Raw genomic sequence first — 19,625 nt, 5'->3', positions numbered from 1 at the left:
TACAAAGTTTTATGAGAAGATCCACAACTTTATGTATAAAAGAAATGCAAATGAACACCACACTGAGATGCCTTTTCTCACATATCAGACTGGCAAAAATTCAGCTTAACAACATACTATCAGCAGGGCTTTGGGGAAATACACACTCAGACACTGTTCATAGGAGGGTACAAAAGGACAACTCCTAGAAGAACTTGAAAACTTAGCAATGTCTTGTCAACGCCTAATAAAAATTTTGTGAGCATTTACTCTCTGAGCCAACAATTCCACTTCCAGGAATTTTCCAAGGAAAACATGATATGCATAAGAGTTACTGGATGTGTGGCACTATTTGTAATAACAAATTATTGAAAATAAATGTCCACCCAAAATACGTATTTTAATAAATGATAGCATATCAATATAATGGAGTACTATGCAGCCATAAAGACATAAGTAAGAAAAATCTGTTAAGTACTAATATGAAGTGATTTTCAGAATATCTTAAGTGAAAAAAGCAAACTACAAAACTATCTATAGATGGTATCTTTTGTCTAAGAAAGAAAATAGAAATACGTACACACAATTCCATTCCTAGGTATATACCCAAAAGAAATGAAAACAGGTATTCAAACAAAAGCTTCAACATACATGTTCAAAGCAGCATTAAAAAAGGTAGATAACTCAGTGCCCATCAACTGATGAATGGGTAAACAAAATGGGCAACACATATCCAGATAATATTATTAAGCCACAAAAAAGAATAAAGCACTAATACATGCTATAGCATGGAAGAAACTTTAAAACATTATGCTAAGTGAAAGATGCCAGACAAAAAAGGTTACATATTGTATGATCCCAGTTATATAAAACGTCCACAACAGGCAAAACCATAGAAGCAAAAAGCAGATTAATGGTTGCCAGGTGCTGAGGGAAGGAAGACTAGAGAGTGACTGCTTAATGAGTATGGGGTTTCCATCTGGGGCAATGAAAATATTCTGAAATTAGATAATGGTGATGGCTGCAAACACTGCAAATGTACTAAATGTCACTAATGGTAAATTCTGTGATATGTATTCTACCACAATAAAAACAGGCATTTTTCATATGGCAAGGCTATGAAAAGGTTTACAGGACATTTGTAAAATATGTGAGACCAGAGAATTGCATGAAGGAACTTGTATCTTTATTGAGACCAACTGGAGCAGTTTGAAGACAGAATATACTTAATGGTTAAAATGTTTAGTATGCAAGGGGGCTGGGGATATGGGGATATAGGTCAGTTGGTAGAATGCTTGCTTTGCATGCACAAGGCCCTGGGTTCAATCTCCAGCACCACCCCCCCCCCCCACACACACACATAGTTTAGTATGCAGAATCCACAATTAGTGTTTGTTTTATTGTGCTTTTCCAGTTATTTTTCTTCATTTGGACTTGACCAATATTTTTCTCTATTTGAAAACAGCATGCCAGGGACTGGATTCACATCATAAGGAGCTGACCTTATACTCAAAACTACAATTTCTTGTAAATTTTTAAAGTGGATTTCAGAATTCTGTTTGCCTTCATAATATCTTGTGACCTTACATGGGCTCTCACTGAAACAATGGGGATTTGTGGGTGAATGGCAGTGGCAAAGCATGAAATAAAATTTCTAAGACTAGCTGTCTTCCAGAATATCAACTCATTCTCTTTACTAATGTATTGCCAAAACAGATAACAATATGAAAAGAAACAGTGGTGGCTCATTTATTCAACAAATACTGCATACTTCTTTCATGTCTGCTGCTGTGATCAGCCCTGGAGTGAGTGGGACATGGGTTCTTTCTTTGAGAAGCTCCTTAACCAGTCCAACTTCCTAATTTGCAGCTGACCAAAACTAAAATCTACATAAGTGATCGGGACTATGTCAAGTTGATATAATTAACAATATAGCCATAACACAGGTCTCCTTGATTCTGGGACATAATACAGTAAATGGGTTCATTTTATTTTCTAGGACGCATATAAACTACAAATACACAATTTACCACAATTCTACAAAAGGGTCCCAGTGTATAGAGTTTCTACACTACAGTTTGGCAGAAACTGGTCCATTCATACTCTAATGGATGGATGAATGAATAAATAACATCCCATGTGAGGGAAAACCAAACATACATTTTTTAATAACTGTGAACAAAGGAAAGATAAATCAGAAATTAATTAAAATGGTTATTTACAGAGATGGGTAGAAATAAGACAGAAGGCATAGGAATAAGAGCAAGACTTTTCTGCATATATCTCTTGATATCATTTTGATTTTGACATTATATAGTTATTTTATAATATTGTAAAAAGTTAAAGACTTAAAAATTTGAATACAAAAAAAAATGAACCTATAAACTCTCACAATAAATCTTTAGAGGGATATAGGCCAAGAACAAGTAAAATTGCAAAGAAATCATAAACTTTACTTAGAAAGGTTGTTAATAGAGGGCTGGGGTTGTGGCTCAGAGGTAGAGTGCTTGCCTAGCACGCATAAGGCACTGGGTTCGATCCTCAAAATAAAATATATTGTGTCCACCTATAACTAAAAAATGTACCTTAAAAAAAAAAAACAGAAAGGTTGTTGGTTTATTAATTCTAAAACAACTGTGTATATTTCAGAAAACAAGGATTTTCATTGAAAGTGTAAAAATATGAATTGAGAAAATGAATTCAGTAGTATTGGACTGGGATAAAATTTATCAGTATGAATTCAAAACATACATAATTTCCTAGTTCTGTTCACCAAAAGGGCCTAGAAGCTATAAACCATTATACCCCAAGAGCAATAAACACATCCTTCTCCCAGATCTGAATAACATTCCCCATGAAAGGAACCAGATGGTGGCTAGAAACAGTTGATTCCAAGTCTGGTACAGGAAGAGCACAAGGTAAACTTTGAACATCTTCTCAGCCCTGATAGCTAAGAAATGCTCAGACTGATTGGATCACATCAAAAGGATGCAGGCACCAACTAAAAGGGGTTTCACTCCTACCAGCTAAATCTGGAATAATTTGAACACTGAAAGGAGAAATGGTAGCACTGAATTATAACAGTAAACTTTCTAGAAACCCATGAGTTTGAAGTGATAATTTTAAAAAGGAAAGAAGATGAGTGCAGTGGCATGCACCTATAGACCCAGCCATTAAGGAGGCTTAAGCAGGAAGATCACTTGACCCCAGAAGTTCAAGGCCAGCCTGGGCAACGTAGCAAGACTCTATCTCAAAAATAATAGAATAAAATTTAAAAGGAGAGAATCATCAACAGATGCTGAAAGCACTGGGTGAAAATTCATGGGAAAATGGGATATACACATGGTCTCAAATTATCACCACTTATCTGCATTAATCATAAAGGGGGAGAGGTAGCTTTAGAAGAAATCTGAAATATCATATTAACCAGGAGATCAAATTTATTATCAACACTAAGGGAATGGAATGCTCTTTACAGGGGGCATGAATTCAGGGCCTTGTTTATGCGAAGCAAGCCCTGGGTCAACTTCCAATACTGAAAAGGAAAAAAAAAGCTACAAAAGATCTTACTCAGCAAACTGGACACATATTACTATAGACAATGATAAATGATAATGGTACTGTGGTTAAGCAGATGAGAGCCTTTATTCTTAGAAAGGGACTTCTGAAGTTCAAAAATTTCACCAACAATTAGTCTGTGTCAGTGGCTGGAAAGGGGAGAGGAAACAAATGTTGCAAAACATTAATGTGCAAATGAGAGTTCACTCCCTCTGTAAGAGCATGATAGCAGAGACGTAAGGCTTTGTGGCCAAATAGGATTCTGTAACATGATTATGTATTCTTTATATTTATCTTTTTTCAAAAAACACACTTTGGGGGCTGGGGATATAGTTCAGTTGGTAGAGTGTTTGCCTCCCGTGCACAAGGCCCTGGGTTCAATCTCCAGCACCAAACACACACATGCACCTTTCCTTAGCTCAATGGCTGTATAAAAACAGATATGATTTGATGATTTGGGGGGCTGTTAATGGACAATGTTCTAAAATAACCTATGGTGATAGCTGCACAATTCTGTGATGAATTTTATACTTTAAATGAGTGAATTACATAGCATGTGAGTTATATCTCAATGAAGTGGGTTTTTTCCCCAAAAAATTAAGCCATAGTTTGCTGACCCCTGATCTATCATTTGGTGGTAGAAGACCAATTAACAAACTAAACCAAAAAAAAAAAAAAACAAAACAAGAAGTACTTCCCATTCTCATTTTACAGAACTAAATCTGGCTTGTTTACCTGAAAAAAAAATGCCAAGATTGTACAGTTAAGAAAGTTTAACACATTCATTCATATCATTTTAAATTTCAATTAAACAAAGCAAGCTGATTACACTAGTTCTAAACTTTATTATTGTACTGTACAATTTTTGAAGAGCTAAAATTCTGAGTTCATCATTTCAGTAGGAATTAAAACACATCACTTACTATGGCAGTCCTCAATATCAGCAACTCTAAACTGACCATAGGACTAAAAATTTCATACTTTCTGGTACTGTTTTTGTTTCTTACATTTAATTTTCTACACAACTGTGATTCTCTCAGAACATATCCTCTATCTAAAAATAATTGTGTAGGTTCTTCTCCCTCAAAAGGAAACTGTTTCAGAATACCAAGTCATCTTAAAAAGTTTAGACAATTCTTTAAATCTCAAAATGACATTCTCCTGTAGGTACCTTTCTCACTGGTATCAAGAGCATTATCTTCAAGATCATCATCAAAAATCTCTCGGCCGTCTTCCACATAACCAATACCATCTGCAGGAACAAAATTTAATATTGGGATCAAGTTTTCACAAGTCACCAACAATATTTTAGCCATGGCAAAAAGAATACTTTTGTACCCACTCAGATGTTCTCCTAGTCTGTTCCATTTATAAGTGCAGCAGAATCCTATTCAAACAGGTCTCAGACAAGGCAGGTCATTCACACAGCAGATGTGGCATCAAAACCAAATATATACTATACCTAGCTAGGTGAAACAGGGAAATGATCTGGTCCCACAGGATCAAAAACTTAGCCACAAAAGCTTGCTTCACAGGTATTTTACTCTACCAGAAGAATTTTTTAAAAGCCCAGAAAGGCACCCTAGTCTACATGGGAAAATTAGAATATAGCTGAGCTCTATTACAGAAATAGAAACATAATCACAGACACAGTCTATATCTCCTTCCTGTGGTCAGCAATCACATAAGCAGGAAGCTTTATACAAGGGACAGAAGAACAGTAGAAAAGAACCAGCTTTTACAGTACTTTCCATTGCTCATATTACCTCTCATACCTAAATCTTCATGTGCTCCTCGCAGCAATCAGGGAGATAGTTTTCTTATCTCCATTTATAGAATAAAAACTTGTGGCTCAGTGGCATTAAGTAACTTGGCCACAGTCACACAGTTGCAAAGGAGAAAAGAGAACCTCAACCTCTGTCCCTTAATTCAGATGCTGTGTTTTGGCCCCAAAGAAACAATTCACTCCAATTCACCCTCCTCCCAATTCACCCTTCCCCACTTTGGTGTTGGGGGTTGAATGCAGGGTCTCATGCATCTTCACAATTCCCACAGAGTCGTTTCCTGGATGATTTTTACTATATCTTGAGGTATGTGCCTTGATTCTCCAAAATGTTGCCAAATCAACTTCTTATTGTTCTGCTTCCTCATCCTCAAATAACTAAAAATGATCCAAACCAAAGGTATGATTCTAACAATGCCTTCCCTCCACCCAGGCAAAGTAGAAACTCCACATGAAAACCAACAAAAAGCAACTAACACAGTGCCTGGCAGGTAATTTCCTCCTACATACCATCATCCACAATCCAGTCATCATCCTGCCGTGCCTGAACCAGCTTTGAATACTGTTCTTCATCAACTTCTTCATAAACACTTGTGAAGTCCTCGATCTGCCATTATACAAGTTTGAGAAAAAGCTTCAAATGGAATGAAAGTGTTAAACAATTCTTATGAAAAAAAATTGTCAAAATGAAACTGGAATGGCAGCCTGACGGAGAAGCTGCAACCAAATCATGAGTTCTGACATTCAACACCACTACAGGGTTTTCCTTAAATAGACATCAATTAACTTAGTATTCCTTTTAGGTGGGTGTTAACATAAGATATTAAATGATTCCATTAGCATAATATACTTGTCACACCATCAATTACTCATCTACTTCATAAAAAACAAACTGAATTATAGCCAATTCTTCATTAGCTGCTTTGGGGATTATTCACTTGTAATTTCTAGACTGGTTGCTCCTGTACTTAGCAAACCTGTAAGGCATACCACCTCTTTCTCCACTAGCTGATGGATGTTCTACAAATAGACAACAATTTTAATGCCTGTTTGACTAAATAAAATGCAAAAGGAAAATCTCCCTCATCCAGCCCCCTACAAAAAATTGGCAAAACTCAGCATATTCTTCTATAAGCAAACAAGAAAAGGCTTTTGAGTGTTCGCTCTTTGCTTCACCACTGATCCTCCACCACTCTCAGGTTTTGAAACTGCACAGGGATTTATATGCTGAGCTGTTTGAAAGGCAAGTCCAGAGAAAGTAGCCACACTAGCTGCCTGACTGTCAAAGGGTCATAGTACCATGAGCTACTGGTACAACTAAAGCAGAATACCTCTGCACAAAATAACAGATGTGCACCATTGCTGCCACTGCCCATGGTAATGGGCCACATACACCCCAAATGAGAATCTGGTGAGCTGGTTAGGAAGATTTCATATATATCTCATGAAAAATATCCTCCTTCTCTCAAGAGTTCTGCATTTTTCAAATAGGATATCAGGGGAGATGACTAACTCTACCTGAAGAGCTAAGACTCTAGGAAAAACCTGGGACACAGAGATTTGAGAGCTTGATGAACAGAGCTGACTGATTTCTGCCACACCTATAAAGCATATAATGATTACAGGACTAGGCTTCGTTTCACCTCTTTTTTAACTTTCTCTGTAGGGATCACTGGCAGGTACTGATTTAGCCTTTTACCATTTGATAAAAAACGACCTACTCTACCAAACTTATTAACAAGCCAAATGTAAACTAGTCCAATTAATATTATCATATTAACCAATTTTCTTTTTCAGGAGGGGGGCTGGCATAATTATTATTGTTGGTTGAAGGCATACTGTTGTTTTTTATTTAAGTAATTGATTTACATACTATTTGGGGGGGGGGGTACTGGGGATTGAACTCAGGGGCACTTGACCACTGAGCCATATCCCCAACCCTTTTTTATATTTTATTTAGAGACAGGGTCTCACTGGATTGATTTGCACCTTGCCATTGTTGAGGCTGGCTTTGAACTCATGATCCTACTGCCTCAGCCTCCCAAGCCACTGGGATTATAGGCATGTGCCATCATGTCCAACTGATTTATATACTATTTTTGAGGGGATGGTACTGGGGATTGAACCCAGAGGCACTTTACCACTGAGCTACATCCCCAAACCCTTTTATTTTTTATATTGAGATAGAGTCTTGCTAAGTTTCTGAGGTTGGCCTTGAATTTGTAATCCTCCTGCCTCAGCCTCCTGAGTCATTGAGACCATAGGCAGGTGCCACTGTGCCCAGCTGATTTATATAATATTAAGAAGATCCTAGAAAACTTTCTCTTTTTGATACTGAGGATTGAATTCAGGGGTGCTTTACCATTGAGCTAAATCCCCAGTCCTTTTTGTTTTTCTTTGTAGTTCTAGATGGACAGCATGACTTTATTTTATTTTTGTATGCAGTGCTAAGGATCAAATCTAGTGCCTCACACATGCTAGGCAAGTGCTCTGCCACTGAGCCCCAGCCCCAGCCTCCTTTTTATTTTTTGAGATAGTGTCTCACTGAGTTGCTTAAGCTGGCCTCAACCTTGTGATCCTCCTGCCTCAACCTCCCAAGTTCCTGGGATTATAGGCATGCACCACTGCACCTGGCTAAGAAAACTATTTTTAAAAATCATTTTGGGGGCTGGGGTTGTGGCTCAGAGGTAAAGCACTCACCTGGCATGCGTGGGGCACTGGGTTTGATCCTCAGCACCACATAAAAATAAAATAAAGATATTATATCCACCTACAACTAAAAAATAAATATTTAAAAAATCATTTTGAATAAAAAGTTCTTTTGACTCTTTATTTTTTCAATATTTTTTAGTTGTAGTGGACATAATACCTTTTTTAATTTATTATTTATTTATTTATATGTGGTGCTGAGGGTCAAACCCAGGGCCCCACATGTACTAAGCAAGCGCTCTACCACTGAGCCACAACCCCAGGCCCTGACTCTTTATTTATTAGTGCTGGGGAATAAATCCAGGGCCTTGTGCATATATACAAGCACTCTACCACTGAGCAACATTCCAAGCCCAGCAGACTCTAACTTTAAAACAGTATTGCTACTGCTCAGCATGAATTCTTAGAGACATACAATTAATATCACAGTGTTTAAAGAGAAATCAGCCAAATTGTGCCAACATCAGAAATGCCCCACAAAACCTATATTAAAAATGCTTTACTTTTGTTTCACTCTAATTCTTTCAGCAACGTTTTATTGTCTGGTTGCCTCCCTTAACTTGAACAAATGGTGCCAGCCACATGGCAAAAATCCTCTTCTATTTGCTTAATTGCCCAGTACAGTAAAGGCCATAGTGAAATGTGCATATTCCAAAACCAGACTGCCTGGGTCTAAATAAAGGATCTGCCATGTGATCTCACTGAATTTCTGTGCCCTCACCTCAAACTGTTGTTAGTCATAGTATCTAATTTATATATGGTTACTAGATGGATTAAATGAATAAACGTATTAGTAAAATCACTTATAATAGTGTTAGCTGAAAAAATAAAGTTAGTTATTATTATTTTCTAGCATTAATCACTTTCTAGCCTTGGCAGTTAAGATACTCAGAAAGAGTGCTGAAGGTAAAGCTAAACAATGATATATAGATGGTAATCACTTTACTTTTTGCCTACAGGCCAAAAACAATAAGCAGAGGAAAACGGCCAAAAGTGTATTACATTCAATCTTACAAGCAGGACATTGCAGAAGTAAGGTCCAAGTCTCCATTCCTTTGTAAATTAAAACAATACTGTCCAAGGAGAAGGTACTTAACTAGGCTGCTGAAGACTTTAAAGTTAAAGCACCACTCAGTTCCCCCAGTGAAGCCAAGGGACCTAGCAGAGACACAGCACACCAAATAAGGAAAGTATAGATATAGCTACTTTAATTTTGGAATTTTAAACTCATCTGTAAAGTGCCTTACAGGAACTTTTAAGGAATGAGTACTCTCCATAATCTATAAATCTACCTCATAATTACTATTAAATTAAATTACTATTTAGAAATACACGAATATTTCTAAATCCATGTGATTTCTTCTTTGGTGGCTCAAATATGTGTGAAATCACTTTGTAAACCCTAAAACAACTTTATAAAAGTCAAAGGATGTTTTGTAGTTTTACTTTTTTATTAATGACTTGTATTCAGTCCTCAACTGAAGCTATTCTGGGAAAGTATTATTTCAAGCAGGTTACAGTTTAGGTATAAGGTATGCCCCAAAAGCTCATGTGTGAGACAATGCAAGGATGTTCAGAGGTGAAATGATTAGGTTATAAAAGCCTTAACCTGATCAGTGGATCGATTAACTGGGCATTAACTATAGGCAGGTAAGGTGTGGCTATAGGAGGTAGGTCACTGGGGTGTGCCTTTGGGGTTTATATTTTGTCCTTGGTGAGCAGAAATCAATCAATCAATATCTATCTATCTATCTATCTATCTATCTATCTCCCTCCTCCCCCCCCATTGCCATATTCTGAGCTGCTTTTTCTCTGCCATGCCTTTATGCCACGATGTTCTGCCTCTCTCCATAGCCCCAGAGCTATGGAGTTGGCCAACTATGAATTCAATCTCTGAAACAGTGAGTCAAAATACACTTTTCCTCCTCCATGTTGTTCCTGTCAGGTCTTTTGGTCACTGGGACAAAAAGCTGACTAATACAGTGACAGAGGTGACACACACTACCAGCAGGCTATAAATTAGATAAAGTACAGGAAGAAAAATGGTTACTTACTTCATATTTATACTTCTCACCAGCTTTAGCCTTTTTCAGTCTTTCTAGAGCTTCTTGGCGACCTTTCTTTGACTTTTTTTCTCGCCGAGCCCGAGAAGTTACAAAACTTCCTGAATCTGACACAGGTGATAAAAACACAAAGGTATAGGAGATGTTACAAAATCACAGCCAGGCGTGGTGGTGCATGCCTATAATCCCAGTGACTACAGAGGCCAAGACAGAAGAATTGCAAGCTCAAGGCCAGCCTCAGCAACTTAGTAAGGCTCTAAGCAACTTCATGAGACTCTGTCTCAAAATAAAAAGGGCTGGGGGATGTAGCTCAGTGGTAAAGTGCCCCTGAGTTCAATCCCCAGTACCGCCCCCCAAAATGAAGACACTTCTAGTCAACAATAATATGCAATTTTATTATATGTAATATTAAATTAAATATTATAATGTAAAATAATTCACAAAGCTCATGGCCAAATATGCAGATCCTGTAGCTCTTCAAAAATCTTCTCTAAGATCCTGTTACAAGTGAAGCCAATGTTAATTTTTTCCACAAAAAAAAAAGGAAAATCTCAAAGCCAACTGATACCCTACAGAAATATTAGGTGATTAGCTGTTAGCTAGTCCATAGCCTTTCCATTGGAAATGACAGGCCACAAATAATCCAGTAGGTCATAAAAGAACAATTCATTTTGCTTCCTATTAATCAACATTTGAAAGTCTTTAAGAAGGATCTGTTCTTTGCAAAATACTAAGTGCTATGATGGACTAAAAGATCAAAAAATATGGTCTTTGTGTTTACCCTACCTACAATCTAATGTAGGAGATAAGTAGCAATTGGATCTTAAAGAATATGTAGAATACATGCCCTAATAGAAGTTCAGATAAAGTACCTGGAATTTCAAAGAGAAATACACTGGAGACTGGGGGTATTTAACAAAAATGGTACCATAATTCTAATACAAGATGGTACTATATAAAGATGCAAAAGTAAAAACATTAAAAGTGGAATTATTCTTGGGCTGGGGCTGTAGCTCAGTGGTAGAGCACTTGCCTAGCATGTGTGAAACACTGGGTTTGATCCTCAGCACCACATAAAAAATAAAGTGTCCATCTAAAACTAAAAAAAAAATGTGTAAAAAAAGTGGAATTAATTTTTTTTTAAGTTCATAGTGCTGAGCTGAGGTCATGGCTCAGTGGTAAAGTACTTGCCTAGCATTTGTGAGGTACAGGGTTGATTCTCAGCTCCACATATAAATAAAGAGCCATTGACAACTAAAAAAAATTTTTTTTTAAAAAAAAAGCTCATAGTGGTATTGAAAGATCATGACAGGATTAGAGGACAACAAAACAACAACAAAAACAAAGATGGTTCTAAGGAACCATCTTATTAATTCTATCACTGACTTCAAGACCTCAGTGGATCATGATATTATAGGTTAATAATAACACATTACCAAGGTTAAAATATATTTTGTCAAAACTGATTGAAATACCAGAGGGCCTCAGCATTCATTCATTCAACTTTTTAACTCTTCATTCTTTTGGTCATTACAAACTGACCACCCCACACACATACTGAAATGAATTCATCCACAGAATTAAGACTTTCACATACCAGCTGATGAATAATTAAATCAAGATGACAGTGCTGCCTGCCAGCCATAAGTTTAGGCTCAGCAGCCATCTATTATATTCCGTGCTAATTTATTAAAATGAGTAGGCACAAAAAGGGAGATGTATTGATAAAGAGGCATCTTAAAAGCTCCAACCCCAATGGCATATTCATAATAACACTAAGTTGTTTGACTGTTTGAAGTATAAGAAACAATCTAAAGAACATGTACCAAATACTGGCAATAAACTGTTGAAAATTATATCTTAAAGGTCAAGTATAATTAGAGAATCTTATTTTTTTAGCTTCCTGTAAATGGAATCTCTATAACATCTTAGCCTATTGTTTGACTTTCACATTTGACTTTTAAATCCATTTTTGGAAAGGCATTAAGTAAAAATTAAGTAATGTGGGTACTTAATGATGACAGTCACAAAATCTTGGGGATAATTCAAATGATTTAAAATGTTTGAGTAGGCTTACATGAAAAGGTTTCAGAGATTATTAAACACAATCAATAAGAATGAAAAGCTAGCCGCAGTATATTCCCTTTAAGACTCCCTTGACATCTGACAAAATCTAAAGGTCTTCAAATGGACTTACTCCACAGGAAACACTGCTCCACTACACAGGGTTTGTGGTACAATTACAAATAAGACAGAGCTGCCTGTAGCCTCAAGAGGTTCACAGTCAAGTAAAGCAAAAGACCCTGAGACTACCATTATAATATAAATATAGTGCAATAGAAGAGGTAAGAACAGCAGACAAGGAAATGTGGAGAAGAAAACCATTAATTTTGTGTGAGAAATCAGGTCAGTTTTCATAGGGGAGGTCTCCAATACAAGCCTAGAAAGAATTTCACCAGCACAGAACAGGGTAAAAAGTGGAACAAGCAGAGGAAGAGGTGTGAGACAAACTACAAAGGTATTCAAATCCAAGGTGTACTCAGGAATCAAGAGAAAATCAGTGCAGAAGGTAAGTTTGACACGAGTGTAAAGTGAGCAGTACAACTGAGAAATTAAGATGTAGCACATCCCAGCTCTGCCATTTAGTAGGTAATATGAGACTACAAGTTAACCAGTTCAGCAGTGGACAGCTGTTTTATTTGAAGCTGCCCAGCATCTGAAACAATCTGTGGAACACCCCCCCACGCGTGCGCCACACACACACACACACACACACACACACACACACTTTTAGTCCCATGGGTTCACAGAGCCTATGCCTATACAAGCTGAAAGTTCCCTTTCCCAAACACTCTTGCAGCTGGAGCAAGGGCATTAAAATAGGCTCTAATAATTAGAAAAACCTGCCCAGTGGCTAATGTCCCAATAAGAGATATATGGACTTAAGGAAGATTCTAGAAGTAGCAAGAGCTGCAGGAAGATTGAGAATGTGAAGCAACAGTGCCAGCAATGTCCCAAGGTACAAGATCTAGCATCAAGTATTTAGTCATGGTTGGCAATGACCGCCTCAGTGGCCCAGTTTTGTGGCACAATTTTAATCACTGTTTCTGGCTAAGCAACCTGCAGACCAGATTTCCAGTCCTTCAGGATTTGTTCAAATGCTATGGAATTCTAATAAATTCCTTTTCAGTTTAAATTAGCTAGAGTTGGTTCCTTCAGCTTACACCAAAGCAGAACCTGAGGGTTCTGTGAAATGGAAATAAACCACATCTGTCTACTTCATAAAGCTGCAAGGATTACATGAGGATGGCTATCTTCATTTGTACTTAACAACATAAACTAATTTAATGTTTATATTTGTGTGTGTGTTTCTCTTTGTGTAGATGCAGGGCAGTCAAATACACATACATATACTCCCACATACATAGTCTAGTTTCAGAGAGCAAAAATAAAGCAAAGCAGTTTCCTCAGGGAAGATACAACACAGCACTGCATATAACTGGAAATTCATCTCAACTCCATGAGGACAGAAACCATGCCTAGTCTACCCATCATCAGAGCCTGGCAGAATACCTATGCCTGGTATGTACAAAATAAACATTTACAAATGAACCATTATACCCACATTTTTGATCACTAAACTCCCCTTGATCTCTTTTCATCCATAAAAATAGTTATAGATATTTCAACTTTTCACTGCTATTGTCAAGGTGCTCCACCTGCTAACATTTAAGAGAAACAAAATCCAGATTTCCCTTTTTGGAACATGTTTCTAATGCTTCATGTAAGAAACTAGTAAATAAAGGAATAAGCATGAAAAAAATACATTTACAAAGACTTAAATATTTGTTTTAAAATTACTATCTGGAGTACCTCCATCCTCCCCAAAAGCAGGCCAAGACACTAGCTTGCAAAAGAAGTCTTTCAGGTAACAATCTTTCAGTCTGCTCTAAAGGAAAAATTCCAGTCACAAGTTCTCAGCAAGTACTTAATCAACATCATGACTTAAGAGGGGTCTCAAGATTGCACAGTATCCTCCAGAGAGTGATTTCTTGATGTTCACGGATGGCGTACAGTTTTTAGGGTGAAGAAAGGGCTTAGTGGCAAATCACTGATAGAAGGCTGCAAAGACTGTTCAGATACTCACATCCCATATCCCATTTGTAATCCAGGCTAGTCGACTCTCCAAAATAAATTGTCTTAAAAAACGAAAGGCTAAAGAACAAATTGAAATCTGTGATTTACAACTAGCTGAATGCAAAGGAAGCTGATTAGGAAGCAAGTTCTCATTAATGGTGATGTATCTGAGTGACAGGAGATGTGATGCTTGGGCTAAAAAAGTGAAGCATCTGATTTTAAGTTAGAAGTTCACGGAAGTTAAGTCACATTTTAGTTGAACACTGTTCAAAAATCAGAAATCAGACAAAGCCATTTGCATTTTTGTATTCTATTTTTGGAAATAAAAGATTACCACTGACAAACTGAGTGATATACAATGTATCCGAAATGTTGAATTGATGTATTTTTTAGGAACTTCGCCAAAATGATTAGATTCGAACGCTAAAAAATAGCAGCACTTGAAGAACTTTCCATAGAATAATTTGAAAGAATAAGTGTTAATGCATAAAATAGAAATCCATTACTAAAAAGACAAAACGCATTCGTATATGGTGTCAGCACTTGCAGCTTTCTCTCCTGCCTAGTTAGAAAGTGTAACAATTTTCCTGGAGTTTCTAGCAAGGGAGGGGCAAATATCTTCTGTCGTAGTCCTCAAGCGGGTGAGAGAAGTGAAATACCCTCGATCAGGCCAGTGCCCCACCGACCCCAGTCTCGCTGAAGTTGTTCCCACACGTGGGTATGACTTACCAAAGGAATTTTTAAAAGGGGTCACTTGCTGACAGAGATGTGACAGTCTCCCAAACAGAAAACCCTGCAACGGGTGGCTCGGATTTGCAAGCCGCCCTACTAGAATGCTGGTTCTGACACCCGAAAGGCCCCCGCCCTGAACCACAAGGTCTGAGCCCATGCAGACCCGCATAGCGAACCCGGCGCACGCCTCCTTCGGAAGAAATAAAGCAGAGACCCCACCACCACCACCACCATACGCAATCGTGCTGCTGTCCCCACACTCCCAACCAGTGCTCTGAGTGCGGAGTCGTCCCTCACCGCTTGCCCCCAGTTCGCAGTCGTCGCCGTGCACAGGCGCCATAGTCCCGCAGTCTCCCGAATCCGCGCCAACCAGCCCGAAACTGGCGCGGGGGCCGAGATAGGCGCCAGCCTGAAAGCCAATCAGAGGCTTGGGAGGCTGCGGACTTCCGCCCGGAAGGCCACTGACGTGCTGCGCCGCGCCGCGCCCCGCCCCGGGCCTTCCCGCGGGCGCGCATTTGGCGCCCTGTGATGACCCCTTAAGGAAAAACTGGAGCTGAGAAGAGACCGGAAGAGAGCTGGAGAAAGAAGCGGTCGGGCTCTGTAAAGGAGCTTGGCGGAGGATCTGCGCAGGCGCACGCAAGCTACTGGGAAAAGATTTGGGCGCGTGGGAGTAGGGGCTCTCTGGTTCTGAGAAATGATTTTCTAAGCAAAGAGGCGCGGGCGGGCAGGAAGGTGGGCGTGGTAGGGCTGGCCCCCTTGTCCCCCTCCCCAAAACCCGGAAAATGACTGCCTCCTGGTGCGCACTCTGAGTTTTGTCTGATCCTTTGCCTCAAGGAATGTGAACACTGTGTGTGTGTGTGGGTGTGTGTGTGTGTGTGTGTGTGTGTGTCCTAACTTAAAGGTATATGCACCGCTCAGCGTGGTAGCTCACGCCTGTAATCCCAGCAACTTGGGAAACTGAGGTTGGAGAATCATGAGTTCAAAGCGAGCCTCAGCAATTTAGCAAGGCCCCGAACAACTTAGCAAGACTCTATCTCAAAATTAATAATAAATTAAAAAAAAAAAAAAAACATGGAAAGGGCTGGGAATGTGGCTCTGTGGTTAAGCACCCCTGGGTTCAATCCCTGGTACCAAAAAAAAAAGTATATGCATCATCTTAACCAAATGACCAACAGAAGCATCACTAATAAGCGGCAGTCTGACCTGGTACAAAAAAAAAAAAGAAAGAAAGAAAGAAAAGTACATGCATCATCTTAACCAAATGACCAAAAGAAGCATCTCTAATAAGTGGCAGTCTGACCTCATCACATTTGACCTGATGTGATGCACTTGAGAAAAAAACAACATTGCCTACATACTCTTCTTGCAAAAACAACACACACTAGCCTGAATCTAAACATGAAGAAACAATCAGACTTTTTCAAAGTATAGGACCACTTATAGATGCACAGTGCAGGATGACTTACAAAGCATCTTGCCTGGACTCCTCCAAAATGTTAATGTTTTGAAAGACAAAAAGGGCATTAGATTCTTGTGTATGGTACAATGCATGCAATGTATGCATCTCATTTTTTTCTTTTTCCAAATAGGTATATTTTATTGAATAATGCTTACTGTACATTGGTAATATTTTCTCTACACTTTTTCCCACATGCTTGTCGATCCCTTCTTCGTGTGATGACCATTTTGTTTAAATAATGATTAGTAATATTACTTAATACACAATAAACTTATGTTTACTCCCTGTTTCTCCTTCTGACACAAATTCAGTCCATAACATAACCTACAAAATATTTTTGAATCCCATTCAAAATTCTTATGTGCCTGGTCTTGATATTTTTCTACTTTTTTTATTGTGCATTAGAGTTGTACATAGGGATGGAATTTTTTTGTTACATATTCATACATGCATAACAGTATAATTTTGCCTTTTTAACTCTCTATAGCTCTTTATATAAACACTATCCACTGCTGGTAACATGAAGTGTGCACTGCTCCTGCGTTACAAGTGGCAGTGTAAATTGGTACAATCTTTTGGAACATAACATTGCAATGTGAGTACAATAAGCATGGTTATATATTTTAAGCCATTATTTCCATATGTAAAATTTTTTTCAGTAATGAGGATTGAATCCAAGTCTTATGCATGCTAGGCAAGCACTCTGCCACTGAACAACATTCCCAGCCCTTTTTATTTTATTTTGAAACCAGGTCTTTCTAAATTGCCCAGGCTGGCCTCCAATTTGCAATCCTCCTGTCTCAGCCTTCTGCATAGCTGGGATTATAGGCATGTACCACCATGCCCAACTCACACATAAAAGTTTCGTAAGAAATAATAAAGATGAAAAGAAATGCAAAGATGTTAAGGTGTGCCATTTCTGTTAGCAAAAATTTGGGATCAAAATGTCCACTCCAGAGCAGCAGATTAATGATGTGATATCAAAAGGAAAATAATTAGGAAAATGCAAAACCTGGAAAGTGTTTATGATATTTCATAAAGTGAAAACAGCAGAGGGCAAAATGATGTATGCTCATTTAATTGCAACAATATATTGAATAGTTATGTGAATGCAATATGCAAAATGGACTGTATCTTCTGAGATGGTAGAATTATTGTTTAAAAATATTGTTTATAATTTGTTCTCTTTAATATTATATTGGAAGGATTAAAGCATCATGTAGAGTCAGATTTGGGGGTTGACTCTTAGAATTCTACTTCTGTTTAAACTTGTGCTGATTACTGAGATCTCAGGCTCTTCTTTTATAAAATGTTTATACTTACCTAAGGAGCTATTGTGAAATTTAATTGAAATAATACATGTATAGTGCCATTGTGAAGTCCACACCTAAAAAGCATTTAATAAACAGCTATTCTTATCACTTTGTGAGTGTGTTGGTGTCAACATAATCAAAGGGATATGATAGTTAAACTAATCAAGTGTATCAACTGGCAGAAATTTCTTTCAGTCAACATATTTGGTTATGATCATTTTTGGAACATGTTGGTGCTTTACCTATTATATTGAATCTCTATTCAAGAAATTTCAAGTTATTTATCCACACAGCCATTTCTCCCCATTTTTTCTAGTAATACAATGTGGATTTTCAACTGGGCACATTGGCAGAAGGATGAAAAGACCACATTTCCCAGCCTTCTTTGCAACAAGGTTTAGCTATATGACAGATTTCTGGCCCACAAAATATAAGTGGTAGTGTTGTGAGGGGATTTGAGGGAAGGCTATTTAAAGAAATCTGGCACGTCTGAAAGGGGATTCTGTTTTGCCATTTTGCCTTTTCCATGTATTTCTTCTTGCAATGCAGATGTGATGGCTGAAGCTCAGAAGCCATCTTGGGTCATGATATAACTGTAAAAATGAAAGTCACACACTGAGATGGTGGAATAGAATGGTAACAGTGTGGGTCCATAAACATTGTGAAGCCGTTACACCATCCCTGGGCTGCCTTCCTCCAGTCTTTTCCATGATGGAGAACTAAATATTGAACATATTCAAAGAAGCTGTTTGGGGGTTTTATATATAATCAAACCTAATTATATAAATTATACTTATTTTACTTTCACTTTACTTACTTTACTAATTGAAACAGTAAAGTAAGTTTCAGATGGGGGATCTAGCCTCTTATTTGTCTAACATCAAAACTGACCCATTTTTTACATTGTGTAACTTCTCTGTTTCTGGTGAACGGGTGTCTATCTCATCTTAATGGCAGTAGCAGTTAAGACCCTATGAACAACTTTCATAGCACTCATTCATTCATCAAATGTTTATTGAGTGCCTGTTCTCTTTCTGGCACTACCCAAGACCCTAGGGATAAGATGGTAAGCAAAATCAAATATTTTCTTTCTTTTTAAAAAATATTTATTTTTTAGTTGTAGTTGGTCACAATACCTTTATTTAATTTATTTTTATATGGTACTGAGGATCGAACCCAGGGCTTTGCACATGCTAGATGACTGCTGTACTGCTGAACCACAACCCAGCCCCCAAATCAAATATTTTCTACTCCTCAAGCAATCTTTCTTTTGTAAACTAGATTTTTTTCTTCAGAGGGAAACAAAAAGCCAGGCATGGTGGCACATATCTGTAATCCGAGTGGCTTGGGAGGCTGAGGCAGGAGGATGGCAAGCTCAAAGCCAGCCTCAGCAACTTAGCAAGACGCAGTCTCAAAATAAAAAACAGAAAGGACTGGGGATGTGGATCAGTGGTTAAGCACCTTGAGTTCAATCCCTACTACCAAAAAAAAAGAAAAAAAGCAGGGAAAGAAACAGTCAACCAGATTATACTCTGTCAGGTTTATTTCTCATTGTAAATTAATAAACTAGCACTCTGGTGCCAATCAATATCTGTGTGAGTTTGTTAGTATGAGTCTGGGCCCCGAGTCTGATTTTCTTTGTATTGTCAAAACCAGCTTTGTGGCTATACAAAGATTCTTAGTTCAACTAGGATGTCCTTTTTTGTAATTTTTATTTTTTGTTAGTTGTTCAAGACAATACAATGATCTTGACATATCATACATTTGATTCAAATAGGGTATGAATTCTCATTTTTCCACGTGTACAGATTGCAGGATCACATTGGTTATACATCCATGTGTATACATACAGCAATCCTAGTGTCAGTTGTATTCTGCTGCCCTCCCTATCC

General features: G+C 38.0%; 1 protein-coding gene across 3 annotated transcripts in view; it reads right to left on the bottom strand.

Annotated features, from left to right (window-relative positions):
- Pola1 (DNA polymerase alpha 1, catalytic subunit) overlaps positions 1 to 15,336 on the bottom strand; it is a 293,829-nt gene extending 278,493 nt beyond the window's left edge. For all 3 annotated transcript variants that reach the window (XM_077106279.1, XM_077106280.1, XM_077106281.1), the window contains exons 1-4: positions 15,259 to 15,336; positions 10,084 to 10,199; positions 5,831 to 5,927; positions 4,709 to 4,789 (exon numbers count right to left, since the gene is read on the bottom strand). In XM_077106279.1, the coding sequence (XP_076962394.1) occupies positions 4,709 to 4,789; positions 5,831 to 5,927; positions 10,084 to 10,199; positions 15,259 to 15,301 (337 nt within the window). In that variant the 5' untranslated portion in view covers positions 15,302 to 15,336. The remainder of the gene's footprint in view (positions 1 to 4,708; positions 4,790 to 5,830; positions 5,928 to 10,083; positions 10,200 to 15,258) is intronic.
- Between the last annotated feature and the right edge of the window lie 4,289 nt (positions 15,337 to 19,625).

The sequence above is a fragment of the Callospermophilus lateralis genome, chromosome X (genome assembly GCF_048772815.1).
Source record: "Callospermophilus lateralis isolate mCalLat2 chromosome X, mCalLat2.hap1, whole genome shotgun sequence".
NCBI classification, from domain to species: Eukaryota; Metazoa; Chordata; class Mammalia; order Rodentia; family Sciuridae; genus Callospermophilus; species Callospermophilus lateralis.
Note: the sequence above shows the minus strand (reverse complement) of the source record. Positions and strands in the feature narration are given on the sequence as shown.